The 26,950-nt window shown below is 41.9% G+C and overlaps 2 protein-coding genes across 2 annotated transcripts in view; both read right to left on the reverse strand.

Moving 5' to 3' along the window:
• The window catches only part of LOC310779752 (E3 ubiquitin-protein ligase TRIM47-like), a gene marked incomplete at its 3' end in the record, with an annotated part of 19,002 nt that extends 14,928 nt beyond the window's left edge, over positions 1-4,074 (reverse strand). The window contains exons 1-3 of the mRNA XM_083640244.1: positions 4,015-4,074; positions 2,223-2,695; positions 1,233-1,424 (exon numbers count right to left, since the gene is read on the reverse strand). Coding sequence (XP_083496370.1) covers positions 1,233-1,424; positions 2,223-2,695; positions 4,015-4,021 — 672 coding nt within the window. The 5' untranslated portion in view covers positions 4,022-4,074. The remainder of the gene's footprint in view (positions 1-1,232; positions 1,425-2,222; positions 2,696-4,014) is intronic.
• Positions 4,075-8,499: 4,425 nt separating this feature from the next.
• LOC310779753 (E3 ubiquitin-protein ligase TRIM39-like) lies at positions 8,500-23,741 on the reverse strand. Its single transcript, XM_083640245.1, has 8 exons — positions 23,673-23,741; positions 17,490-17,818; positions 16,853-17,092; positions 16,346-16,441; positions 15,477-15,710; positions 15,116-15,263; positions 14,384-14,410; positions 8,500-12,261 (listed from the first exon to the last, which is right to left on the reverse strand). Exons 2-8 carry the CDS (start codon positions 17,814-17,816, stop codon positions 11,663-11,665), a joined length of 1,671 nt encoding a protein of 556 aa, XP_083496371.1. The 5' UTR covers positions 17,817-17,818; positions 23,673-23,741; the 3' UTR covers positions 8,500-11,662.
• Between the last annotated feature and the right edge of the window lie 3,209 nt (positions 23,742-26,950).

Below are 26,950 nucleotides of genomic sequence, written 5' to 3' on the forward strand. Positions count from 1 at the left end.
TATGTACTGTATGTACAGTATGTATGTATGTATGTAGGTACGTACAGATCCTTTCCAAAAATGTTGAATATCAAAACAAGTTCGCTTTTTTCCATAACTCCTTTCAAAATTGAAACTTTCATAGATTATAGATTCATTACACACAAAGTGAAATATTTCTAGCCTTTATTTGTTTCATTTTTCAGAATTTTGGCCTACAGCTCCAGAAAACCCCCAAAACAGTATTTCAAGAAATTAGAATAGTGTGAAGAACATGATCAGTTACTTCTCAGTTATGACTGACTCCAGCCTCATTCCACTCCCTCTGAATCTCCACCCAAATTCTTTCATCGTCTTTGCTTGACAATCCGCTGAAGCCCACGGTCATCCATGGTATTTCCATGATATTCAAATTTTTTGGAAAGGATCTGTATGTATGTATTTATTTCTTTATTTATATTATTATGTTTATTATTATTATTAGTAGTACTAGTATTTTTATTATTATTTATTAATCTATTTATATAACAGGAAATAGCATAAAATGTATGGTGTGGTTTGCCAGTGTGGTCTAGTTGCAATAGGGAGACAGTTCCATGACCTGAAGGTTGCAGGTCAATCAGTGTGGCCATCAACAGTCCTGCTGAAGGGCCCTTGAGCAAGACATACAATCCATACCTGTTCATTCATTGTAAGGTGCTCTGGTGAAGAACGGCAGTACATTTTACAAATAAAAATGGTTTTGGGTTGCTCCAAAGACCATCATTAGTGTGGAAGATCAATTGATGAACACATTTGTACAGATTGGCTGTTAGAAAATGGATGCAATATTAAGTAGTAGTAGTACTAGTAGTAGTAGTAGTAGTAGGCTATAGTAGTGAGCTATAGTTTTCATTATCTACTGTAGATCAGTGATTCTCAACCTTTATCATCAATTTGATCCACATTAGGTCCACGGACCCATTTGATGTGATTTTGTCTCTCTGACCCAAATCTGAGAATATTTTTATTGTTCGATATGATTTTTTGTGCAGAATTCCATGACTATCTCTATTGTAGGCAGAGCGATAACGGTGAAACTATGATCAATATAATCATTCTTCTGCATTGTCTAATTGTGTTCACTTCTTGTAAATGTATCACTTTGCTGGGGACCCCCTGGAAGTCCTTCAAGGACCCCTGGTGGTCTCCGGACTGCATGTGGAGAACCACTGATCAATGTTAATTTCAGAATGACTATGGCCGCAGCTTACCATCTTCTTCTTCCACTCGCGCTCAGTGGAGACGATGTCGTGGGACTTGTGCGTGGCGTCTGCGCAGGCGGTGCAGATGCAGGTGTGGTCGGTGCGGCAGTAGGCCTCCAGCAGACGCTCGTGCTTCTTACAGATCTTCTCCTCCAGGTGGAAGGTGGGCTCGATCAGGCGATGGGAGGTCAGAGACTTCACCTGGGTGGGAGAATGGCATGGCTTAAGGTGAGAGCAATCATACATGTGGCTGAAGACAGCTTTTGACGGCAATGCTCTCTGGGAACAAATCCCTCGACAATTGCATTCATTTGACCGTGAGCTTGAGGCTCTTAACCCCCAACAGCTCCAGTGAATCTGCTGTTCAGCGGCTAACAGCAGGAGGCTGCTGGTGCCGGGCAGCTCCCAGGCCTCAGTGTGTCTGAAGTGCAAAAATATGGAGCAAAGCATTGATGAAAAACAGCACGCAAACTCAGCAAGCCTTCCCTAGATAAAGGTAAGAAACAACAACACGCATATATGAATACGAGACGAGGATAGTCATCTAAATAATGAATGCATGAGTGAGCAGGAATGATGAAATTACCATATGGAGATGTTGAAAGGAGTATATTTTAGACGTTTGTAAGGAAAATTGTATGAGGTCTGAAATAATGAGTTGCACAATAATGTCTTCTGCCATTAAAGTGTAGGTAATCATTACTAATACTATAGACACCCAACCTCAAATCTAACATGGATAATACAGTGATGAAGTATAAAACTATAACAATAGTGATTTTTTGTTGTTGTTATTAATAAAAAATAATCACTCAAGAGGAAGCAATCTTGACATAGATACTCACTGCTGATTACTTCTTGAGTGGTCATCTACTATAGTGTGTATATATACTGTATAGCACACAGGCACAGTATCCTTACTCTACTATAGTGTGTACTGCTCTTACTCTGCTGTGTTTGTGTAAAGACTAATGGGGGGGATAATGTGAAGACACAAACCTTCTTGTGGTGCTTGAGGTGGGCCTCGCAGAACGACCCGGGGCAGTTCACACAGGACTTCAGCGCCTTCAGCTTCTTGCCAATACAGGCGTCACAGGGAACCTCCCCGGCTCGGGCGAACTCCCCGGTGTCCACGGCTGAGGGGTCCCCGCGGCCGGGACTTGAACTCAGATTCAGCGTGGACCCCCGTGAGCCAGCCCCGCTCCCCCCGGTGCCGTCGGCCAGTACCAGCCCCTGGAACTGGGAGGAGATTTCGGCCAGGACCCGGTTGATGCTCAGCTCGGGTCTCTTGGAGAAGCTCTTCTTGCACATGGGGCAGACAAACTTCTTGCTGTGGTTCCAGTAGCCCTGCAGGCAGGCCCTGCAGAAGCTGTGGCCGCACGGGGTGGAGACGGGCTCCACAAACACCTCCAGGCAGATGGAGCACTGGAACTGCTCCTCGGAGAGGGTCCGGCCTCCCGGAGAGCTGATGCCTGGCAGAGAGTAAGAGGCTGTGTGGGTTAGAGACTCGGGGATAGAGCTGGATACCTTTAATATCCATTTAGGAAATTCCTCGTGATAATACAATAAAACATTAACAATAACATCAGGAAGAAGCAAACAACATAAGTTCTAAGAATATAAATCTTATAGTTCTAGTAGACAGACAGACTGACTGACTGACTTAACCCATTGATACCTGATGCAGCATTTTGCGTTTATATCCCTCATTTGTGTGTGTATCCCTTTAAGACCGCGAACCGCGTGACGTGGTTCGCGGTCTTAAAGGGATACACACACAAATGCTGCATCAGGTATCAATGGGTTAAAAATGTAAAGTATACTTTGAGAAGTGAGGCAGAGTGTGAACACAAAACATATGAATGATGAGTGATGAAGGAGATGAGAAGCTGTCTTGTGTGTCAGTGCTGTTACATTGGCCAGTGTTGTTTGATCTCAGTGACCTACTCTAGATAATCAAGAGTTATCTAACACATAGTACCAATAAAATGCATCAGAAAAACAACTCTGAGCAGGAAGCAGTTATGAAAGTCTTTCTTTCCAGCGGTGGGTAAGGAACTATTCAAGGAATGCAGCAAATCAGGACTGTCCGCTTGAGAGCACCTACTGCAGGTTTAAAAGAAAACACATGACGTCCACTGTCATTTTACAGTCTACTATACAAACAACCACTACTGGTGCCTAATAATCTTTCATTTAGGTCTCAATAGTTCATCCGTTTAGTCCAACTTTGCTATTTTTAATCAAATCAGTAGCCTATAATAATATCTTCCTCACAAGGTCATACATTTTCATGTTATGTGGGCCTATAAAAACCAGCTAATAACAAGACTGTCTAAACTGATTAATAAAAACACAATCACACTATAGGTTATGGAACACCGAACTGTAGATAATTGAGAATAGGCTACTATATTTGTTCATCCAACAGCCACTGTCTGAAACTCTAAAATGACATCAAATTAAAACCTGAAACCATCCATAAAGCCACCATGATCATTTCAGAACGCAGCTTCATGAGCTAATGTTTCAAATGCATCGGGTTTTGTCATATAAGCCGCACAGGAACTTTCTCAAGGTTTTATTTGGAATAAATGTCCAACTTCATTTTGCACTGATTGTTCATTACAGTCGCCGACAGTAGGCTATGTGACCACGCAGTGACCAAATCAACAGAGAACTGTGATCATAAGCAGGCAACATGGCTGTAAACACAACATATCATGAACAGCGAACCAAGAGATGATCAATAATCCAATAGTGAAAAGATGAAATATATTATATAACTCACTCTGCATGTTTTCCTCTGATTTGCAGCAGTGTCGTCTTTCGCTGTGTGCTTTGCTGTGAGTCAATCATCAACAGGTAGTAACGTCGTCTTCCTGAAACTCAGGTGACCCCTCCCACTCTCACCAAGTCTGACACGCCCAAGTCACAGACACGCCCTCCCTTCAGTGTGTTGACGTCATTGCGTTGACGTGCTCTGACTCCAAAGAAGAAGACGTGCTCTGATTTGTGCGCGGGCCGCGCGGCCCTTCAGTGTAGATATGCAGAAGAAGACAGCGTCAGCACCACCATCGTCTGCTGACTAAACAGTTATATAATATTAATGAGGGGAGAGCGCGAACGCTGCAATACCCCACTCCCAACAATTATGCAGGTGAATTTGGTAGGCTATTACTTCATTTGGGTCAGCAGCACAGCCAGAGTACAACAATGGCTGCGCCTCACTCAAGGTTTACCCGGCTAGCTTATTAGCTTATATCATTAGCATTAGCGCCCGGTGGGCGATATTTTTTTCCCATGATGGCGAAGGCATGACCCGACCCTCTCTGCCTCTAATTGGCTGACTGCACTCGGCTGCTTTCGCCTGCTTCCCTATGTGTGAGATCTTACTTTATTATATTAAATGTTACAATAGCAAACCGTATAACAGTTATTTAGGCCTACTTAGCCTATTGCGCAGGCATATGGATGTATATTTTTTCTTGTCATTCTAAATTTCATCACCTTGTTTCCTCTGATTAATATTGTTAATATTAATATTGATTACCCCCACCACCAGGCTGCTACTACCCAGGCTAAGTGCCCCTCTGCTGGGCACAGACACCCAGGCCTGTAGTGATGGGAATTACGGCTCTTTGAAGGGAGCCGGATCTTATGGCTCCGTTCCTTTCTGAGAGCCGTTCAAAATAGCGGCTCCTCGTTCCTTTTTTTTTTTTTTTAATGGGGCGCGCACTACTGTTTCTCTGAGAAATCACTAATATAATGATATGGTATGATTTGGATCAGATTTGATTAGACCCACCACTATTTCATTTTGCATCAGTGGACTGCAGCAGCATTAAATTACTCATACAGTATTTCCAGACCTAATGTCAATAAACTGCATTGTAAACATTACACAAGGTGACACCATATCATCTGCTTATTTAGTCAGTGAATTTACTGACTAAGCTGAAAGTTGGCTGTCCTTGATGCAATTCATGCAACACTTCGCTACCCAGAAAGTGGGCAGATGCACTCCGGTTTTGATATTAAGCTGAGTCCGCCCACCCAGGCCAGCTACAGCATGCGCCTAACGAGTGCACCCGACCTATCCTCCCTGCTCCATGCTCCCTGCTCAGCGGACTAGCAGAGGGAGGGAGGGAGGTCTAACCTGTGTGTGTGCTGGGGAGCGGCAGGCAGTGAAATTTGGGCACAACATTAAAACGAACGGCTCTCAAGTAAGACTCGGTTCCCTTCGTTCATAGGAAAGAGCCGATAAATAGATTCGGGTCATTCGCGAACGTCACAACACTACAGGCCTGCCACCCCCACCACCAGGCTGCTACTACCCAGGCTAAGTGCCCCTCTGCTGGGCACAGACACCCAGGCCTGCCACCCCCACCACCAGGCTGCTATTACCCAGGCTAAGTGCCCCTCTGCTGGGCACAGACACCCAGGGTAGCCATGTAGTAGTCATGTGACATGTGGTCTCTGCATGAAGTAACAGTAGTCATGTGACATGTGGTCTCTGCATGAAGTAACAACAGTCATGTGACATGTGGTCTCTGCATGAAGTAACAACAGTCATGTGACATGTGGTCTCTGCATGAAGTAACAGCAGTCATGTGACATGTGGTCTCTGCATGAAGTAACAGCAGTCATGTGACATGTGGTCTCTGCATGAAGTAACAGTAGTCATGTGACATGTGGTCTCTGCATGAAGTAACAGTAGTCATGTGACATGTGGTCTCTGCATGAAGTAACAGTAGTCATGTGACATGTGGTCTCTGCATGAAGTAACAGCAGTCATGTGACATGTGGTCTCTGCATGAAGTAACAGTAGTCATGTGACATGTGGTCTCTGCATGAAGTAACAACAGTCATGTGACATGTGGTCTCTGCATGAAGTAACAACAGTCATGTGACATGTGGTCTCTGCATGAAGTAACAGTAGTCATGTGACATGTGGTCTCTGCATGAAGTAACAACAGTCATGTGACATGTGGTCTCTGCATGAAGTAACAGTAGTCATGTGACATGTGGTCTCTGCATGAAGTAACAGTAGTCATGTGACATGTGGTCTCTGCATGAAGTAACAGCAGTCATGTGACATGTGGTCTCTGCATGAAGTAACAGCAGTCATGTGACATGTGGTCTCTGCATGAAGTAACAGTAGTCATGTGACATGTGGTCTCTGCATGAAGTAACAACAGTCATGTGACATGTGGTCTCTGCATGAAGTAACAGCAGTCATGTGACATGTGGTCTCTGCATGAAGTAACAGCAGTCATGTGACATGTGGTCTCTGCATGAAGTAACAACAGTCATGTGACATGTGGTCTCTGCATGAAGTAACAGTAGTCATGTGACATGTGGTCTCTGCATGAAGTAACAACAGTCATGTGACATGTGGTCTCTGCATGAAGTAACAGCAGTCATGTGACATGTGGTCTCTGCATGAAGTAACAGCAGTCATGTGACATGTGGTCTCTGCATGAAGTAACAACAGTCATGTGACATGTGGTCTCTGCATGAAGTAACAACTGTCATGTGACATGTGGTCTCTGCATGAAGTAACAACAGTCATGTGACATGTGGTCTCTGCATGAAGTAACAACTGTCATGTGACATGTGGTCTCTGCATGAAGTAACAGCAGTCATGTGACATGTGGTCTCTGCATGAAGTAACAACTGTCATGTGACATGTGGTCTCTGCATGAAGTAACAACAGTCATGTGACATGTGGTCTCTGCATGAAGTAACAGCAGTCATGTAACATGTGGTCTCTGCATGAAGTAACAGTAGTCATGTGACATGTGGTCTCTGCATGAAGTAACAGTAGTTATGTGACATGTGGTCTCTGCAGGAAGTAACAGCAGCAGTCATGTGACATGTGGTCTCTGCATGAAGTAACAGCAGTCATGTGACATGTGGTCTCTGCATGAAGTAACAGCAGTCATGTGACATGTGGTCTCTGCATGAAGTAACAGCAGGAATGTTACTAGAGCCACAATATGTTTGTCAGTGATCTGTTATTGCTGGTTGTCCACACAGGCATCAGAGAGAGATGGAAGCAGACGCAGAGGGAGAGAGTGACAGAGCCCAGGCCAGGAAGAGAGAGAGAGGAGAAAGAGGACCAGGCCAGGAAGAGAGAGAGGAGAAAGAGGACCAGGCCAGGAAGAGAGAGAGGAGAAAGAGGACCAGGCCAGGAAGAGAGAGAGGAGAAAGAGGACCAGGCCAGGAAGAGAGAGAGGAGAAAGAGGACCAGGCCAGGAAGAGAGAGAGGAGAAAGAGGACCAGGCCAGGAAGAGAGAGAGGAGAAAGAGGACCAGGCCAGGAAGAGAGAGAGAGGAGAAAGAGGACCAGGTAAGAAAGTAGCCTAGTGATATTGTGTAGAATTTCAGGAAATGCAATGAAGGATGGCAGACCGGCCCCTGTCAAATGTATGTCCCGACCACTTTCCAAATCAAACCTACACCCACCAAGTCTGACACGGTCAAATATCACCCATGTGTAATTATTCCATTTGTGATGAAAGTGTAATTGGCTGTTTAGGTGAACCCACTTTCTACCAACCAGCCATGTCTACTTCTCCTTAATTTAGTGATGTCCTACATTTCCCAGAATGCTATCTTTGAACAAGAGAGTAAGAGATGTGAACTTGTGGTTATCAATAGTGTCCTCTAGAGAGAGAGAGTGGCGTCAGCGGAGGACCAAAATGCGAGACTCATTAGCCAATGAACAGCCAGGAATGGGTCTTGCGCTACTTTTGCATGCTAAAATAAAGCTGATAATGTACAATTTGATTCAAGGGGGGGAAAACCCTTTCAGAGTACAACACAAACCATCCATGTCCATTTTGCTGCAACTCCACAGTGCTGCTTAATCCACAACCTTACTTCCTGGAACTCTTGAGAGTAAAAAAACTGGTCCATTGGAGTGAATGGAGATGTCGGGACTCTTCTATCTACATGGCTCTGGTTATCAGTCAAAAGTGTTCGTATGGTGAACCTCAGGACATGATTATGACCCCCTCACAATGCTACACGTCTTGTTGCATTCAGAATGTTGCATTTAGCCATGATGTTTAGCCATGATGTTTAGCCATGATGTTTAGCGATGACGTTTCCGCCTGCAACCTCCATTGCAGCTGCATTGAAAATATCTGTATTGAGGGCAGATCATTTGGCCATTCATTTGAGAGAATAAGAAGAACAGACAAGACAAACCACACAACATATAGGCACAGAATACCACGCACATCGTCAATCATCATCAATTAGTGTTTTATGACGTTTTTTCTTTTAGATTTGGGGGTTCAGTATCAGATTAAGTTCAAATAAAATAGAAACAAGATAGAAAAGCTGCCATATATGTACTTTGAAGAAGAAGGGGAAAAACAGCTGACAAAATGATCAGGTATAGCCTATGGCACTTGACCTTGTAGCACAGTACAGCACAGTACATGAGAGTCATGGTAGACTTAAAGCAAATTTATACTGACTGCGGAGTGTCCGGTGTCTGCGGTGTTCACGGCAAGACCGTTCTCTCCGCAGAGGCACATCTTTTTATGGTAAATACGGTAGCAGTGCAGTGTCTGCAGAGAGCGGAGAATCCCCCTCCAGGCTCCCGTTGTGTTTTTAGCAGGAATGCAAATGTCACATCAGTTCTTCTGTGTGTGATCCTGATTTATATCGGCGAATAATCAATCCTAGTGCAATTGTAGGCTATTTTCAGTTTGTTTTTAGCAAGTAAGTTTGTTGTCTTCTTGTTTTTGTACTTTCCATTTAATTTCTTCGATCTCAAATCAAGTTTTTATTGACGTAGTAAATTGTTGCTATTCAGACTTTTTTCCCAAAAACACTGAGCCAAGGCAGCTTGTTTAAAATGGGAGGAATTATTTCCCCACCGCCACCCCCCCTCTTTCCTTTCACCTTCTTTTTTGGCTTTCATAAATTTGTCCCGACGTTTCATCCACTTTTGTTTACAGATGTCAGGATCTGTTGACAAAACTTAGTAATCTGTAGGTCTTTGTAGTCTCGGGTGGATGAATCATACAAATTTCTGTATTTCTGTACTTCTTCTGCCAGGCGATGCTCAAACCCGTTCATTTTGCACTGATTTCGCCGGTCACTTGCCTCGGAATTGACTGCACGAGCTCACGGCGGGCTCCGCGGAGTTACATTTTTTGAGAGGAGCGCGGAGCTCGGTGCAGTCCCTCCGCAGAGCCTGTGCGGAGCGCCGCGCTCGCCGCACAGAGCCTCCGCTCCGCGAACACCGGACACTCCGCAGTTAGTATAAATTAGCTTTTACAGAGTGATTTCCCTCCCCAGAATTCTAGAATGTTCTAATTCTAACATTATTAATATTGTATATACAGTCAACATTTTTGACACAGCCATATGTACAGTTAGCAAAAATACAGAGAAAACAAAACAAACAAACAAAACAAAACCACCACCACATTGAACCCATGAAGTTACATAATGGGTTTATATAGCGCTTTTATCCAAAGCGATTAGTGGACGACCCGCTCTACCTCCTGAGCTACAGCCGCCTCAACTAGCAATAACACTGCAATAACACCAGCAATAACATTGAGTGTGATTGGGAATGGCTTGCCTTGTATGCGCATGGACATAAGTGGTTTGTTCAGTGGGTTGTAGCCAGGCCCGCGGGAAGTAGGGGTGCTGCAGGTGCTGCAGCACCCCCTAGATTTTTTCCAATTTTTTTTTTTTTTTTTTTTTTTACAAATGTAATTAAAAATATTTTGCAGTGCACTATGTTCCTTTCTTGTTTAAGAATGTTTCGGGAAATGAAAATGTAGCCTATTTAAATAGAATTATCAACAATAACAATCAAGGAAGTTACATGCTTGTAGGCTAGAGAAGAAGAAGAAGCGCGCATGCACGCACATGTTGTGTTGAACCAACCAACAACCAATACGAATTGTTTAATCTGGCAATAAAGAAATGTGAATTTGACATGCTATTTTAATAGCCTACTCAAAAATGCACCTCCCACTATACAGCAAAGAGAGGAGTCAATGTTTCTTGATATATGCCATTCAGATCAGAATAATTAGTCTAGTCATTAAGTTTGCTGATAATATTTCTATCATGTTAAGTCTGTGTCATGTTAACTGGTGTATTCAGAGCAAATAGGGAGATATAGAGCATTATCATCATGTTATATCTCCCTCTTTGCTCTGAATGAGTGAGAAAAGGAGAAAATACTGAATAATTACATCACAACAGTATCTTAATGTTGATTTAAAATGAGATATTCCTCTAAATATGGCAAAAAAATGTAAAAAAAAAAACGCCCAAATTTTTTTCGGCGGGGCCCTTGCGGGCCCCACCGAGAGTCCCTTCCTCCCAGCACCCCCTGCTTAAAATGACTTCCAGCGGCCCTGGTTGTAGCAGAGAAATTTAGAGAGAGAGTGGCGTCAGCGGAGGACCAAAATGCGTGACTCATTAGCCAATGAACAGCTAGGAAGGGGTCTTGTGCTACTTTTGAATGCTAAAATAAAGCTGATAATAAATGAAAATACAATTTGATAAAAATAAAAAATAAACTTTCAAAGTACAACACAAACTGTCCATTTTGCTGCAACTCGACAGTGCTGCTTAATCCAGGACCTTACTTCCTGGAACTCTTGAGAGTAAAAAACTGGTCTATTGGAGTGAATGGAGATGACGTGACTCTTCTATATAGACGGCTCTGGGTTGTAGCCTAGTACCGCTTTGGCTATTTCTTGCTTCACGATGAATACAACACCTATTCTTCCTCCTTTCTCAGATCCAGAGTAGTTCTATTGTGTAGCTGTTCTTTCTTGTAAAATGGCCTCTGCCAGACCATCTGTCCTCTGTTATTCCAATGATATCGCAACCGATTCTGCCTATTTCATCGATGAGGAGGTGACGTTTCCCTGTGCCACAGTGTGAATATGTAATAATTAATAATAATAACAATAATAATAATAATAATAATTTGTTAAGTCTGAGGTTCTTCGTTCCAGCACTGCTTGTATCAGACTCTGGGGTTCCTGTGAGACGATTTCCCCCAGAGTCGTCATTATGCGCAGAGGTGCTTGAAGTCCCTCTTCTCCAGTCGTATTGTTACCGTGGTAACAGCCTACGGGTACCACTATCCACCCAATTGTCATTCGTTGATCGTGTCATAAAGTGAAAGCCTTTATATGCAACTATTCTTACACTATTCTTCACTATCTGTTTGTGATTATGACCGTTTCAACATGACAACATACAGTAAACATTGTAAATGGACCATACTTTACTTCCTGTTGCAGTGTTTGCGTATACGATAAGCACGGACAGGAAATAAACTAGGGTCCAAACTGTTTCCTAGCAACAGAATTCCAGTGGAACCATCCAGTAGGATAGATCTTTCACTGGATTCTATCGGGATACAAGTGATTTTATTATTGTTCACAGTGTCTTCTTGCTCTTTGCCTTGGATGATGTACCTGGAGGAGTTATGCATCTTGTGCTGTCTAAGGTCTTAATTTGGAGAGGAGCGGTATCCTTATTCTCTGTGGCCAAACAGGGGTCAAATATGGGGTAAACCTTCCCGGCAAAGTGGCACTTTGTGAAGGTGAAGATGTGGGTCTTGGCCTCCACATTGAAGAAAGACACCTGACCCTCCTCGTAATCCAGGAACAGCCCTACCCTGTGGGGCCGGGGAGACAGCGTTAGCGGCAGGGCGTTGGGGGCAAACACCACACACTGCCTCCCCTCCTTCTGACCTACAGTCCACAAGCCTTCCTCTGGCGAGGGCGTGATGGGCTCCTGTCTCTTCACGGTGCCTGCAGCGACCCCTACAGCCCAGTCGGACTTGTCCTCCACCCCGACCTCCCAGTAGTGCCTGCCCGTGTTGAAGCCCTGCTTTGCCAGAGCACACGGCTTCTCCGTGAACCTGGCCGGGTTACTGGGGACTTTATGCTTCTTGGGAGACTGTCGGACTTCTTTCCCGTCCTCAGACACGAGAAGCCAGGGCCCGGCGGTGTCGGGGTCAATGGTGATGTCCTCTAGGACAGGAGAGAAGACAGGGAGGAAGAATGCTTTGGCCTAGTTACATTAAGAGACTTGGCTTTTCAAGGCTTCTTAATGGCAGGTAGTTTAAAGAGCCTGCAACGTAGCATTCTAATGCACATGTGCCAAACTCAAGGCCCGGGGGCCAAATCCGGTACTGCACCTCATTTTATGTGGCCTGTGAGAGCTATAAAGAATAGAATTTGCGCAATACAATTCTTTGCAGTACGGCTAAAAATAGCAATTGTTAAATTGAATAATAGTTGTGGGCTACTAGTTGTCTGTTTGCCATTGTTTTCCCTATAATTCTGTTTTCAGAACTAGTTATCAAGTATTAAGTTATTACTAAAAAACTATAATAATCAAATCAGAGGCAATATGAAATATGATAACACATAGGCTTGATACATTTAAATCATGTTGCATTTATAACCGGCCCTTTGAGGGCAACCATAATGCTGATGTCGCCCGGAATGAAATTCAGTGTGACAGACACCCCTACAGATCTTCTTCTTCTTCTTCTTCTTCGTTGTTTCAGAATTAACAAACACTCATATTTGATCAAGTTAGAACATCATGATTTTTTCTTCGATGGATGGTTGCTGTGATTAGGATCCTGACATGTCTGTGGATTTTTGGAACATATCCGCCGTCTATGATCCAGTCTAAAAATTCAAGCTGTTTGGAAGATCATATACATGCATAATTTTCCATATTTTATTAATAACCTTACGGGTTATTAATAAAATCTCAAATGATATTGTCTGATGTGTGTTCTTTGTTGCTAAGCAACGTAAAAAGAAAGGTATGTTTTATAGACCTTGGTGTGGTAGGAAGGCCTTCAAACGACAACAAAGATATTAGCTTCACTTTGTTTCACTCTGTTCCATTTGGGAACCTCTGCTGATATTTAATAGTCACGTGATGCATGATCAGGTCACGTGATGCATGATCAGGCCATGTGGCTGAAAGGGTCACCGTCTTTTTAATGTTCTATGAGATAGAACCTTGCCATGTAAAAAAAAAAGCATTTTTAATCTAAGGGAAAGAGTGTCTTAACACATTGACTGCCAGACGTTTTTTTTTGCTGTAGGTAGCTTCTGCCAAGCCGTTTTTTGAGGATTATGGCTCATTTTATAAGAGCCGAGGATTCGTTTCAGCTTGGAGTTTGTGAACATACAATATCTCAAAAGTACTAATAGAATGTGTACTTTCTCTGTCTAAAAGAGTTAGTTTGTAGAGTTAGTAGTTATGTAAGCATTAGCAGTTGAATACAGCATGGTTTTAGCGTGAAAAAGAATATTCAGAGATAAACGGCTTTTTGTGAAATTGGATGGAACTGTCACTTTAACCATTCATTTTTGGCTCTCTCTCTCTCTCCCTCCCCCTCTCGCTCTCTCTCTCTCTCTCCCTCCCTCTCGCTCTCCCTCCCTCTCTCTCTCTCTCTCTCTCTCTCTCTCTCTCTCTCTCCCTCCCTCTCGAGTTGCTTCAACTCCGCCCTCCGTGGGCGGACAAGCTTGTCACCAGTCAGTGCTTTGCTGCTCTCCTGTGCCTGCATGTCTGGGCCGCTGTTTGAGGAAGTCGGGAAGGACTCGCTCGTTTGGAGTTTTGGTTGAGAGAAGTTTTTGCGATTCTGGTCATATTTATGCTGCGTGTTTCAAAGTGTGTTCCTCCAACTGTAATCTATCACCCGATCATAGTAGATCGGCTGAATCTATTATGTAAATTTGCAATCCCGCATCGCCAGCAATCAGCGCGAAAAGGAGAATGGCTGGGCTGAGAATGGCTTGACAAGTTAAAAAAATGCTTTCCTTTCCCTAGCCAGGAGAGCACTGTTGCCACTTAGTGGGTCGGTGGAATGGGTTGTAAACGTTCGGTGGCTCCAATAATTATATAAGAGATGTAAAAGGCTTAGATGCACAACCCACCGTCAAAAAAAAAAAATCGATGCCAAAAACGTGTAAACACGTTGTTGGCAGGGAACAGCTGGATTCTGAAAACGTGTTCATACGTTGTTGGCAGTGAATGAGTTAATTCTTTTGCTTTTTGGAAATTTATTTAATATTGATTTGTTATTTATTTGTTTCTTTGTTTGCAGTGCTAAGAAAAAAATCATACCTGCAAATTGCTGCATTTTCTTGAGCTCTGCGAGGGAAGACAGGAGAACATGATTTAAATATGATACAAGATGTTCACATGATAAAGGATGAATGGAAAAAACAAATCAAATAGTGACGTTTGGTCAGGACCAATTGGTATAACTTCTTAACACGGGGTACCCTTTTTTTTTCTTTTTTTTTTTCGACGGCCCCTAAGGATGTAGGGGCCGGGGTCATAGAGGTGCAAAACACAGAGTCCCAGCGTTTCCAAAGTCTATATTTCAACCATACGTCACATTTAATGTTTTTGTTACTTAATGCACTCCAAACCCAAACCATAACCAACTTCACCAAGTTGTTTTAGTTGCCTAAACTTAACCAAGTGGCAGCCTTGTCAAATTAACCTACAGTATGTGACGTTTTAAAATTAGAATTTTAAAAGAAACATAACCGGTTTGATCGAAAAATGACATTTTTTTTAAAATAAAGTGACACCAAGGGGTCCTGACCAAGCAGTATTTGACAAGTTGGGAGTGAGAATGTGTTGATCCCAGCATGCTACCGTATCTCCACCATTCAAAAAATTAAAGCATTATATTAAATAAATAATTAATCACCATTTCCCTCATGCATTTCCCCCTACTGGGAATTGCATGCCATTGCATCATTAACCTGCCATTCAATATTCAGAAAATGTGTGGATTATTCCAAAGTTTGGAACCCAAACAACTTGACTTTACATCAAACTTACCAACGGCTGACTGCTGTCTCACTTCCAGGCTGATGACATGTTCTGCCTTCATCAGGGAGGCTCGTATAAAACCCAGGAAATCCACTTGGTTAACAGGGATGCTCTCCCAACTTTTACTTTCTGGTAGTGTGTAAGTTTCACTGAATTTCTGTTGAATGGGAAATAGTTCAACAAAAATTACGTCATTGTAATTTATTTCACTTTGCTTGCTTGATTTAGGTTTTGCATATTGTTTGTTGAAATTCATTGGTCATGGGCTTAAATAAGGATAAATCGGATTTTGTACCTGCATTAACTTATGTGTTGCGGCTAACAGACATAGTAACATAGTAAAAGACAAGAGAAGTTTCCCTCTCCTGACCTGGAGGAGGCTGATCTGGTCTTCTGTGTGTGACAGCTGCTCCAGCTCAGTGCTTTTCTTCTCAAGCTCAGCAATCTCCTGCCTCAGCTCCTCGAGGAGGCCTTCAAACCTCCTCTGTTCAGCATCGCGTCTCGCCTCAATCTCTTCCTTAAGCTCTGTGTGGGTCTTCTCCATGGTCTCCATCAAAGTCGTGAACACCTGAATGCTTGTCTCCATTTCTTTCTGCGCATTCTCCTGTGCAGTCATGTCAGATTTGAAATGAGTTCATTACCTCCGCAGAGGAACTTATGTTTTCCCTGCCTTTCTTCTGTCCGTCCGTCCGTCCGTCTGTCTGTTAACAGGATTACAGAAAGACGACTGGACGGCTGTATTAGGAACAACCCATTACAATGTGGAGCTGATTCCATCTGTGTGGGGTCAAGGGAGGGGGCGGGGCTAGGGATAGGAAGGTCGTAAAGAGTCGGGGTGAGGGGGAGTGGCTAGGTGTATCTGGGTGGTGGGGGAGGGTGGGGCATGGTCAGGAAATGGGCGGGGCCAGGCAAAAGCTGCTGTAGCTAGGGATAGGAAGGTTGTAGAGAGCCTGGTTTCGAGGGGTGGGTGGGGGGGGGGGGTGATTGGGCGATGTGGGCGGGTCAGGGTTCTGATCCGACTCACAAAATGTGCATATCATAGCAGACTGGAGTATTGGCCTTGGCAGAGGTCTGAGTGACCTTCTAGTTGTATTACTGATTGACTCTCAATTCGTAACATGGATATGGCAGGACTACACAGGCAGGACTACACAGGCAGGACTACACAGGCAGGACTACACATGCGTTTAAAGTACATTCTTGTGTCATGGTGGTGAACGTGAACGAGTCTGAACTCACTTTGGTTTGTTCAATCGAATGATTGATCTCCTCAATTCTGTTGAGCCGGTCCTTGATCATCAGCTCCACCCCTCTCTCTCTCCTCTTAATGCGAGTCTGATGGTCAAGTAACAATACTACATTCACTTTTGAGTTATCTTGAGAAACACGTGTGCATGTGCACACACACACACACACACACACACACACACACACACACACACACACACACACACACACACACGCACGCACACACACACACACACAGACACACACACACACACACACACACACACACGATTGCAACTTGCAAATGATGGTGATGATGTATGGTAGAATAAAGTATATTGTACTCTATTATAATTGTATTACAGTTATAACCACAATAGTACTAGAAACTAGAAGCATCACATAAGCATCAACATACTGTGCTTATGTGATGCTTCTGGCAAAGTACTATTCTTTTTGTTATATCTGCATTGAAGTCCAAAACAACAGGAACAAAAACGACAAAACTGCAAACTTGACCATCTTTTGCTGTGACTCCGCCTCCAGCATGACGACTTCGTGCTGGCTGTGGTCGGTCTCGGCGCAGAACTGACAGACGAGCTCCTCGTCCGTCCGACAGAATCGCTCCAGGAGCCTCTCGTGCTTCCTGCACCTCCTGTCCTCCAGGTTCTCCATGGGCTCGATCAGCTGATGTCTGCTCAGAGCCGCCGCCTTCTGGTGAGGCTCCAGGTGAGTCTGGCAGTAAGATGCTGTACACACCTGTAGGGGAGGGGGGAGAAATCCATACATTCTAGCAGATAGATATTTTGTGTGAGAATATACCGTATCGGACAAATGCCAAGTATCGCGATATTTTATTATATTTTTACTATGTGTAAATTGTCGGGTGCATGTGTGAGTGCATGCTTTAAGGTTTACGTCAGTCTGTCTGCTTGACAATTTTGCTGCAAGAACAATGATTAAAGTGAGATGAACAGACTAGAAAGTTGATCTTAGATAAAACAGATGTTGGCAGGTTGTCCTTAGGGGGACATCATTTGCAGTGGGAAAAAAGAATAAATCGCAATATCACAATAATCAATATATCACAATGCTATCGTATCGTGACTTAAATATCGTGATCATATCGTATCGTGATTCACACTCCGATACACACCAGGCATGACTTGATGGCTTTTAGCTTGAAGGCCGTGCAGACGTCACACGCCACCTCGCCAGCTTTGGCGGCTGCTTCCCTGGTCGTTAGCGCGGCCGCGTTTGTCTCCTTAACGTGATCGACGACGTCTCGGAAGGAGGTGTTGATCCGAAGCTCGGGCCTCATGTAAAAGTTCTCATTGCACAAGGGGCAGCGATACAGTTTGGCGATGTCCCAGTACTGCTCAATGCAGCTCTTGCAGAAGTTGTGTCCGCACTGAGTGGAGACCGGGTCGGTGAACAGCTCCAGACACACGGGACAGTGGAAGTCTTGCTGCGTGGCTGCCATGTCTGAAAGCACAAGGAAGAGACTTGTTTTATTTATTTCAAATTGTTTTTATTAGTTTTTAAACAATACAAACAAGAAAAAGCAAACCCCATAGAAGACAGACAATACAAAATAAGTGCAAGGTTGCATGATGTCATACGTGTATACAATCTCCTGAGTATTTGTGATGCAATGACAACCAAGTGTAAAAAATAAAATAAATTAAATAAAAATAATAATAATAATAATAGAGACAAGGAAAGAACAAGAGGGAGGTGGGAAGAGGGTAGGGTAGAGCTGTTGGGGGCTACTAATCTAAAGTTCTTGCGTCAAATTCCTTATCATAATAATCTAAGAAGGGGTGCCAAGTCATTTCAAACTTTTCCAGAGAACCCTGGACTGTACATCTGACTTTTTCTAGCTTAAGAAATGACATTACCTCACGAATCCAGCGTGAGTGTGATGGAGGTGTGGGCGATTTCCAGCTAAAAAGAATAAGCCGGCGAGCTAGTAATGTTGAAAAGGCCATTAGATCTGATTGATGTCTGGATATCCCACTGTTGCTAGGGGCAACCCCAAATATTGCAGTAATTGGATCTGGGTCAATCTGTTTTTGACATATATATGAGAATGTATTAAAAATGTCTGACCAGAATGTGTACAATTTTGGGCAAGTCCAAAACGTGTGGCACAGAGTACCCGGAAACTGATGGCATCTGATGCAATTTGGGTCTGAGCCAGGATGTATCCGGGCCAGTTTGGCTTTACAAAGGTGTAAGCGGTGGAGTATCTTAAACTGTAACACCCCATGTCTGATACAGACAGAAGATTTATGTATTTTACTGATAGCATTTTTCCAGATTTCGTCAGAGAGCTCCGTGTCCAAGTCTTCCTCCCACTGTACTTTCAGGTGGTGCAGCGAATAGTCTTCCATTTCTTGAATCATACAATATAAATTTGATACGCAGCCTCGTAAATAGGGATTAAGTTTCAGATACTCATCAAATGGACAAGCCAGAGGTTTAGATGGGAATGTTGAGAAATGTGTGCGGGTGAAAGGAAGAGACTTGTTTTAAATTAGACAGCAGCCGTTTAACGCCCTATAGTTACTGTAGAAGGAAGTAATGTTGTAAAAAAAGATTTCCTTGTCTCTTCTCATGTACTTCTCCGAGACCTGGATGAGTTAGTTCTGAAATTCTGCTCCTTACAAAAGAAAACGTACTTTGAAATAGTAAGACAAACTCCTGTACATACAGTAATTTAACAAACTCCTGTACATACAGTACTTTAACAAACTCCTGTACATACAGTACTTTAACAAACTCCTGTACATACAGTACTTTATCAAACTCCTGTACATACAGTACTTTAACAAACTCCTGTACATACAGTACTTTACATACAGTACTTTATCAAACTCCTGTACATACAGTACTTTAACAAACTCCTGTACATACAGTACTTTAACAAACTCCTGTACATACAGTACTTTATCAAACTCCTGTACATACAGTACTTTAACAAACTCATGTACATACAGTACTTTAACAAACTCCTGTACATACAGTACTTTATCAAACTCCTGTACATACAGTACTTTAACAAACTCCTGTACATACAGTACTTTATCAAACTCCTGTACATACAGTACTTTACATACAGTACTTTATCAAACTCCTGTACATACAGTACTTTAACAAACTCCTGTACATACAGTACTTTATCAAACTCCTGTACATACAGTACTTTAACAAACTCCTGTACATACAGTACTTTACATACAGTACTTTATCAAACTCCTGTACATACAGTACTTTATCAAACTCCTGTACATACAGTACTTTAACAAACTCCTGTACATACAGTACTTTAACAAACTCCTGTACATACAGTACTTTATCAAACTCCTGTACATACAGTACTTTAACAAACTCCTGTACATACAGTACTTTATCAAACTCCTGTACATACAGTACTTTAACAAACTCCTGTACATACAGTACTTTAACAAACTCCTGTACATACAGTACTTTATCAAACTCCTGTACATACAGTACTTTATCAAACTCCTGTACATACAGTACTTTATCAAACTCCTGTACATACAGTACTTTATCAAACTCCTGTACATACAGTACTTTAACAAACTCCTGTACATACAGTACTTTAACAAACTCCTGTACATACAGTACTTTATCAAACTCCTGTACATACAGTACTTTAACAAACTCCTGTACATACAGTACTTTAACAAACTCCTGTACATACAGTACTTTAACAAACTCCTGTACATACAGTACTTTAACAAACTCCTGTACATACAGTACTTTAACAAACTCCTGTACATACAGTACTTTAACAAACTCCTGTACATACAGTACTTTATCAAACTCCTGTACATACAGTACTTTAACAAACTCCTGTACATACAGTACTTTAACAAACTCCTGTACATACAGTACTTTACGTGAAGTGATTTTGATTCTGATCACTCTTCCTTCATCAAACAGGTTTCGACATGATGTCAAATATTAGCGGTCTATTACTCTAATATATCTGTCTGACAGACACAGGGTATGAAAGTAAAGCTAACTTCATATTACAGTAATATATCTGTCTGACAGACACAGGGTATGAAAGTAAAGCTAACTTCATATTACAGTAATATATCTGTCTGACAGACACAGGGTATGAAAGTAAAGCTAACTTCATATTACAGTAATATATCTGTCTGACAGACACAGGGTATGAAAGTAAAGCTAACTTCATATTACAGTAATATACTGTATCTGTCTGACAGACACAGGGTATGAAAGTAAAGCTAACTTCATATTACAGTAATATATCTGTCTGACAGACACAGGGTATGAAAGTAAAGCTAACTTCATATTACAGTAATATATCTGTCTGACAGACACAGGGTATGAAAGTAAAGCTAACTTCATATTACAGTAATATATCTGTCTGACAGACACAGGGTATGAAAGTAAAGCTAACTTCATATTACAGTAATATATCTGTCTGACAGACACCGGGTATGAAAGTAAAGCTAACTTCATATTACAGTAATATATCTGTCTGACAGACACCGGGTATGAAAGTAAAGCTAACTTCATATTACAGTAATATATCTGTCTGACAGACACAGGGTATGAAAGTAAAGCTAACTTCATATTACAGTAATATATCTGTCTGACAGACACCGGGTATGAAAGTAAAGCTAACTTCATATTACAGTAATATATCTGTCTGACAGACACTGGGTATGAAAGTAAAGCTAACTTCATATTACAGTAATATATCTGTCTGACAGACACAGGGTATGAAAGTAAAGCTAACTTCATATTACAGTAATATATCTGTCTGACAGACACAGGGTATGAAAGTAAAGCTAACTTCATATTACAGTAATATATCTGTCTGACAGACACCGGGTATGAAAGTAAAGCTAACTTCATATTACAGTAATATATCTGTCTGACAGACACCGGGTATGAAAGTAAAGCTAACTTCATATTACAGTAATATATCTGTCTGACAGACACAGGGTATGAAAGTAAAGCTAACTTCATATTACAGTAATATATATGTCTGACAGACACAGGGTATGAAAGTAAAGCTAACTTCATATTACAGTAATATATCTGTCTGACAGACACAGGGTATGAAAGTAAAGCTAACTTCATATTACAGTAATATATCTGTCTGACAGACACAGGGTATGAAAGTAAAGCTAACTTCATATTACAGTAATATATCTGTCTGACAGACACAGGGTATGAAAGTAAAGCTAACTTCATATTACAGTAATATATCTGTCTGACAGACACAGGGTATGAAAGTAAAGCTAACTTCATATTACAGTAATATATCTGTCTGACAGACACCGGGTATGAAAGTAAAGCTAACTTCATATTACAGTAATATATCTGTCTGACAGACACCGGGTATGAAAGTAAAGCTAACTTCATATTACAGTAATATATCTGTCTGACAGACACAGGGTATGAAAGTAAAGCTAACTTCATATTACAGTAATATATCTGTCTGACAGACACCGGGTATGAAAGTAAAGCTAACTTCATATTACAGTAATATATCTGTCTGACAGACACTGGGTATGAAAGTAAAGCTAACTTCATATTACAGTAATATATCTGTCTGACAGACACAGGGTATGAAAGTAAAGCTAACTTCATATTACAGTAATATATCTGTCTGACAGACACAGGGTATGAAAGTAAAGCTAACTTCATATTACAGTAATATATCTGTCTGACAGACACCGGGTATGAAAGTAAAGCTAACTTCATATTACAGTAATATATCTGTCTGACAGACACCGGGTATGAAAGTAAAGCTAACTTCATATTACAGTAATATATCTGTCTGACAGACACCGGGTATGAAAGTAAAGCTAACTTCATATTACAGTAATATATATGTCTGACAGACACAGGGTATGAAAGTAAAGCTAACTTCATATTACAGTAATATATCTGTCTGACAGACACAGGGTATGAAAGTAAAGCTAACTTAATATTACAGTAATATATCTGTCTGACAGACACCGGGTATGAAAGTAAAGCTAACTTCATATTACAGTAATATATCTGTCTTACAGACACCGGGTATGAAAGTAAAGCTAACTTCATATTACAGTAATATATCTGTCTGACAGACACAGGGTATGAAAGTAAAGCTAACTTCATATTACAGTAATATATCTGTCTGACAGACACCGGGTATGAAAGTAAAGCTAACTTCATATTACAGTAATATATATGTCTGACAGACACAGGGTATGAAAGTAAAGCTAACTTCATATTACAGTAATATATCTGTCTGACAGACACCGGGTATGAAAGTAAAGCTAACTTCATATTACAGTAATATATCTGTCTGACAGACACAGGGTATGAAAGTAAAGCTAACTTCATATTACAGTAATATATCTGTCTGACAGACACAGGGTATGAAAGTAAAGCTAACTTCATATTACAGTAATATATCTGTCTGACAGACACCGGGTATGAAAGTAAAGCTAACTTCATATTACAGTAATATATCTGTCTGACAGACACAGGGTATGAAAGTAAAGCTAACTTCATATTACAGTAATATATCTGTCTGACAGACACCGGGTATGAAAGTAAAGCTAATTTCATATTACAGTAATATATCTGTCTGACAGACACCGGGTATGAAAGTAAAGCTAACTTCATATTACAGTAATATATCTGTCTGACAGACACAGGGTATGAAAGTAAAGCTAACTTCATATTACAGTAATATATCTGTCTGACAGACACCGGGTATGAAAGTAAAGCTAACTTCATATTACAGTAATATATATGTCTGACAGACACAGGGTATGAAAGTAAAGCTAACTTCATATTACAGTAATATATCTGTCTGACAGACACCGGGTATGAAAGTAAAGCTAACTTCATATTACAGTAATATATCTGTCTGACAGACACAGGGTATGAAAGTAAAGCTAACTTCATATTACAGTAATATATCTGTCTGACAGACACCGGGTATGAAAGTAAAGCTAACTTCATATTACAGTAATATATATGTCTGACAGACACAGGGTATGAAAGTAAAGCTAACTTCATATTACAGTAATCTGTCTGACAGACACAGGGTATGAAAGTAAAGCTAACTTCATATTACAGTAATATATCTGTCTGACAGACACAGGGTATGAAAGTAAAGCTAACTTCATATTACAGTAATATATCTGTCTGACAGACACAGGGTATGAAAGTAAAGCTAACTTCATGATGAGATTTAATTGAATGACATTTAATCTGATCAAATGCAATCAGATGATGTTTTAAACTTACAATAAAAGAGGTGAAGTCATACCTGCAGATGCGTGTGTCTCTCTTGGCTGCTCTGCCCAGGATGAGAGGCGTGTGCTTGGAGCATTGGGATGTACCGGGCCGGCATGGCCATCTGTGATTGGAGCACATTTGCACACTTTCTTCTCCATAGAGACACTGCATGAAATAGGTCACGCCCACACCCATCACGGGGGAAAGCTCTCCGTTCACTCCCATAGACCAGCGTAATTTTCCTTGAATTAAACATAGCTAAAATCTGTTGTGTGGTGGGCTGCGCAGACAACAAATGTAAAAGACAACAAAAACATTTTTTTTTGTACTCCTGAGCAAAACAAGGAAGCCATTGAGAATTGGCGAGAAGAAAAATGTGGATCTAGCTGTCAAGGAAGTAAGTTGGAGTGTTCATCTTCCGTATATATGATCTTTTGGTGCAACACGCAACCATGCACGCGACATAGGAGAACGCCAGGATTGGAGGGGGGGTTTCTGTTCCCCCCCGTTTTGGGCGTGGCTTCAGAATGATGACGCGCTCCGCAGTGTCTGTATAGGCAGACAGCATGAAAGAAGGGCGGGGCTTAATGGATTAGAAACAAGGAAGTGAAGAAAGGTACTATTACAGTAAATAAGTTGCGTGAGAGATCAAGAGCTGAGATCAAGACAGGACACAAAGGTCGAGCCCGAGATCACGACAAGCTGTATTTCCAGTTCCAAACAGGAACTATGAACTATGAACTATGTATGGAATGTGTCTTGCTTTTGTCATATTTCATATCACAGTCACAGAACATAACACAGATCTAACGACACTACACATTTTGACATTTGTTTATTGTTGCCCTATCTGCAACCTATTAAAAAAAAAAAAAAAACACGATTTCAGACGGACAAGCCCGTCTTTATTGTCACACGGTTACACATCAACACATGCACGGAGGGCCACAAACACACACATGCTGACGGTGGCCGGTGAAATTTGTCCTCTGCATTTAACCCATCCTGGCTTTGTCCTTTCCTCCGGGGGGCAGGCCAGGACCTATGGTCCTATGGTCAGGTTCCAAACTACGCCTCGCTCCCTCCGCCCCTCCACCCTTGCAGGTCGCCTCGCCCCTCCATCGCAATGTGGGCTATATATATATATATATATATATATATATATATATATATATATATATATATATATATATATATATATATATACATATATTATATATACATATGTCCATCACAAGGTAAAGGGGCAATTTGTAATATTGTTAGTGCACAAAGCTGTGGTTGTTGTAATCAGACATCAGAATGATTCCACAGCATTCATTCAGGGACTGTGTTAGTTGTCTTGTATTCCTTATTCAAAATAAGCTCTCAGTCCTTTGAAGATAGCCATGTGGAAATGTGTTGGAGGCTGCAATCCTTCACTATCACCACTAGTGGGAAGCCTTGATCTAACACTGAAGAAACAGCAGCTCTGTTTGCTATGTAGTTAATGGTCCTATGCAGAGTGAACGAGTGACGAGTGAAAGAATAGAATAGGCTTAAACCCGTCGATCACTCACACTGCAAACAACCTAAAGTAACTAGTGTGAGGGAAACCTGTTGATCACTCACACTGCAAACAACCTAAAGTAACTAGTGTGAGGGAAACCTGTTGATCACTCACACTGCAAACAACCTCAAGTAACTAGTGTGAGGGAAACCTGTTGATCACTCACACTGCAAACAACCTCAAGTAACTAGTGTGAGGGAAACCTGTTGATCACTCACACTGCAAACAACCTCAAGTAACTAGTGTGAGGGAAACCTGTTGATCACTCACACTGCAAACAACCTCAAGTAACTAGTGTGAGGGAAACCTGTTGATCACTCACACTGCAAACAACCTCAAGTAACTAGTGTGAGGGAAACCTGTTGATCACTCACACTGCAAACAACCTAAAGTAACTAGTGTGAGGGAAACCTGTTGATCACTCACACTGCAAACAACCTCAAGTAACTACCGTAAATTCCGGACTATAAGCCGCGGCTTTTTTCCCGTTTTTTGGCCCCTGCGGCTTATATAACGGTGCGGCTTATCTATGGATTTTTTCAGAAAAAAATTTTCAAATACAAATAAAATCTCTCTTTTTTAGCACTCTTTCTACCTATAAATCCACTTCTGTTTTAATTTCCTCTGTTGCCCTCTTTTCACCACACCGCGGACACTGTGTGCACTGTCGAAATAAACAAAGGTGTTGTGTTATGTTGTTTTGTTGAAATGTTACGGTAATACGGTAAATGGGAGCTTCCTCAAACAGCCAACAATCCCCTCTGTGCGTGAACCCTTACATATGGTAATTACGGTAAGCAAAGTTCATCAGCCCGGAATCACAACAAGACGAGCAGTCTCTCTCTCACTTACCATGGGGAAGGTACGCAGAAATTCACACGAAGCAGCTTTCAAGCTGAAAGCAGTCGAACTCGCACTAAAAGAGGGAAACAGAGCAGCCGCGCGTAACCTGGGCATCGATGAGTCAATGGTGAGGCGTTGGACGGTGCAGCAGGAGGAACTGTCTCAGTGTAAGAAGACAAAAAAGTCCTTCAGAGGCCACAAAAGCAGATGGCCGGAACTTGAAGATTCCCTTGAGGACTGGGTGTTGACCCAGAGAGCAGACGGCCGAGGCGTTTCCACGGTGCAGATCCGACAGAAGGCCAAAACAGTCGCCACCGAGATGAAAATTGAACATTTCAGAGGTGGGCCATCTTGGTGCTTTCGATTCATGAGACGAAAGGGACTGTCCGTCCGGGGGAGAACTACTGAACAACTCCCTCCCGACTACCAGGAGAAAATCACAAACTTCGGCGAATTCACACAAAGGAAGATCACGGAATATTATAGGAGTGTGAAAACATCCACAATCACCAACGGGTTCCAAAACGCTGGACTGCTGCGGGATGAAGAGGATGACACCGCCACAGCTGGCGCTGAGGGCCGTCAGAGGCTTCAGAGGCTGTTCGATGCCGACAGTGATGAAGAGGAGTTCGTTGGTTTTGAGTGACAATGAAGGAGAGAGGAGAGTGGTTGACGAAGCCACCCTGAACCTGTTCGTTTCCGACACTGAAGATGAGGACTTTGGTGGTTTCAGTACGCAGGAAGAAGAGGAAGACGAGGATTAGTGACTTGACTTCTCTGGTTACAGGTTTGCTGCACATATAGCCTATTGTTGTGTGATTTTGTCTGGGGATTAGTGACCTGACTTTTGTTTTGTTTTGTTGAAATGTTAATAAATGGGAGCTTCCCCAAACAGCGATCTCTTTCCCGACATTCCT

This window comes from Poromitra crassiceps (assembly GCF_964638095.1).
Source record: "Poromitra crassiceps genome assembly, chromosome: 7".
NCBI classification, from domain to species: domain Eukaryota; kingdom Metazoa; phylum Chordata; class Actinopteri; order Beryciformes; family Melamphaidae; genus Poromitra; species Poromitra crassiceps.

Excerpts from the sequence above, each read along its gene's own strand:
- LOC310779753 (XM_083640245.1), bottom strand. The coding sequence starts at position 17,816 with ATGGCAGCCACGCAGCAAGACTTCCACTGTCCCGTGTGTCTGGAGCTG. Across the intron at positions 15,711-16,345 it reads ATTCGATTGAACAAACCAAA|GAGAATGCGCAGAAAGAAAT; the intron begins GTGAGTTCAGAC and ends ATGACTGCACAG. Across the intron at positions 14,411-15,115 it reads GAGACAGCAGTCAGCCGTTG|AGCTCAAGAAAATGCAGCAA; the intron begins GTAAGTTTGATG and ends CTTCCCTCGCAG.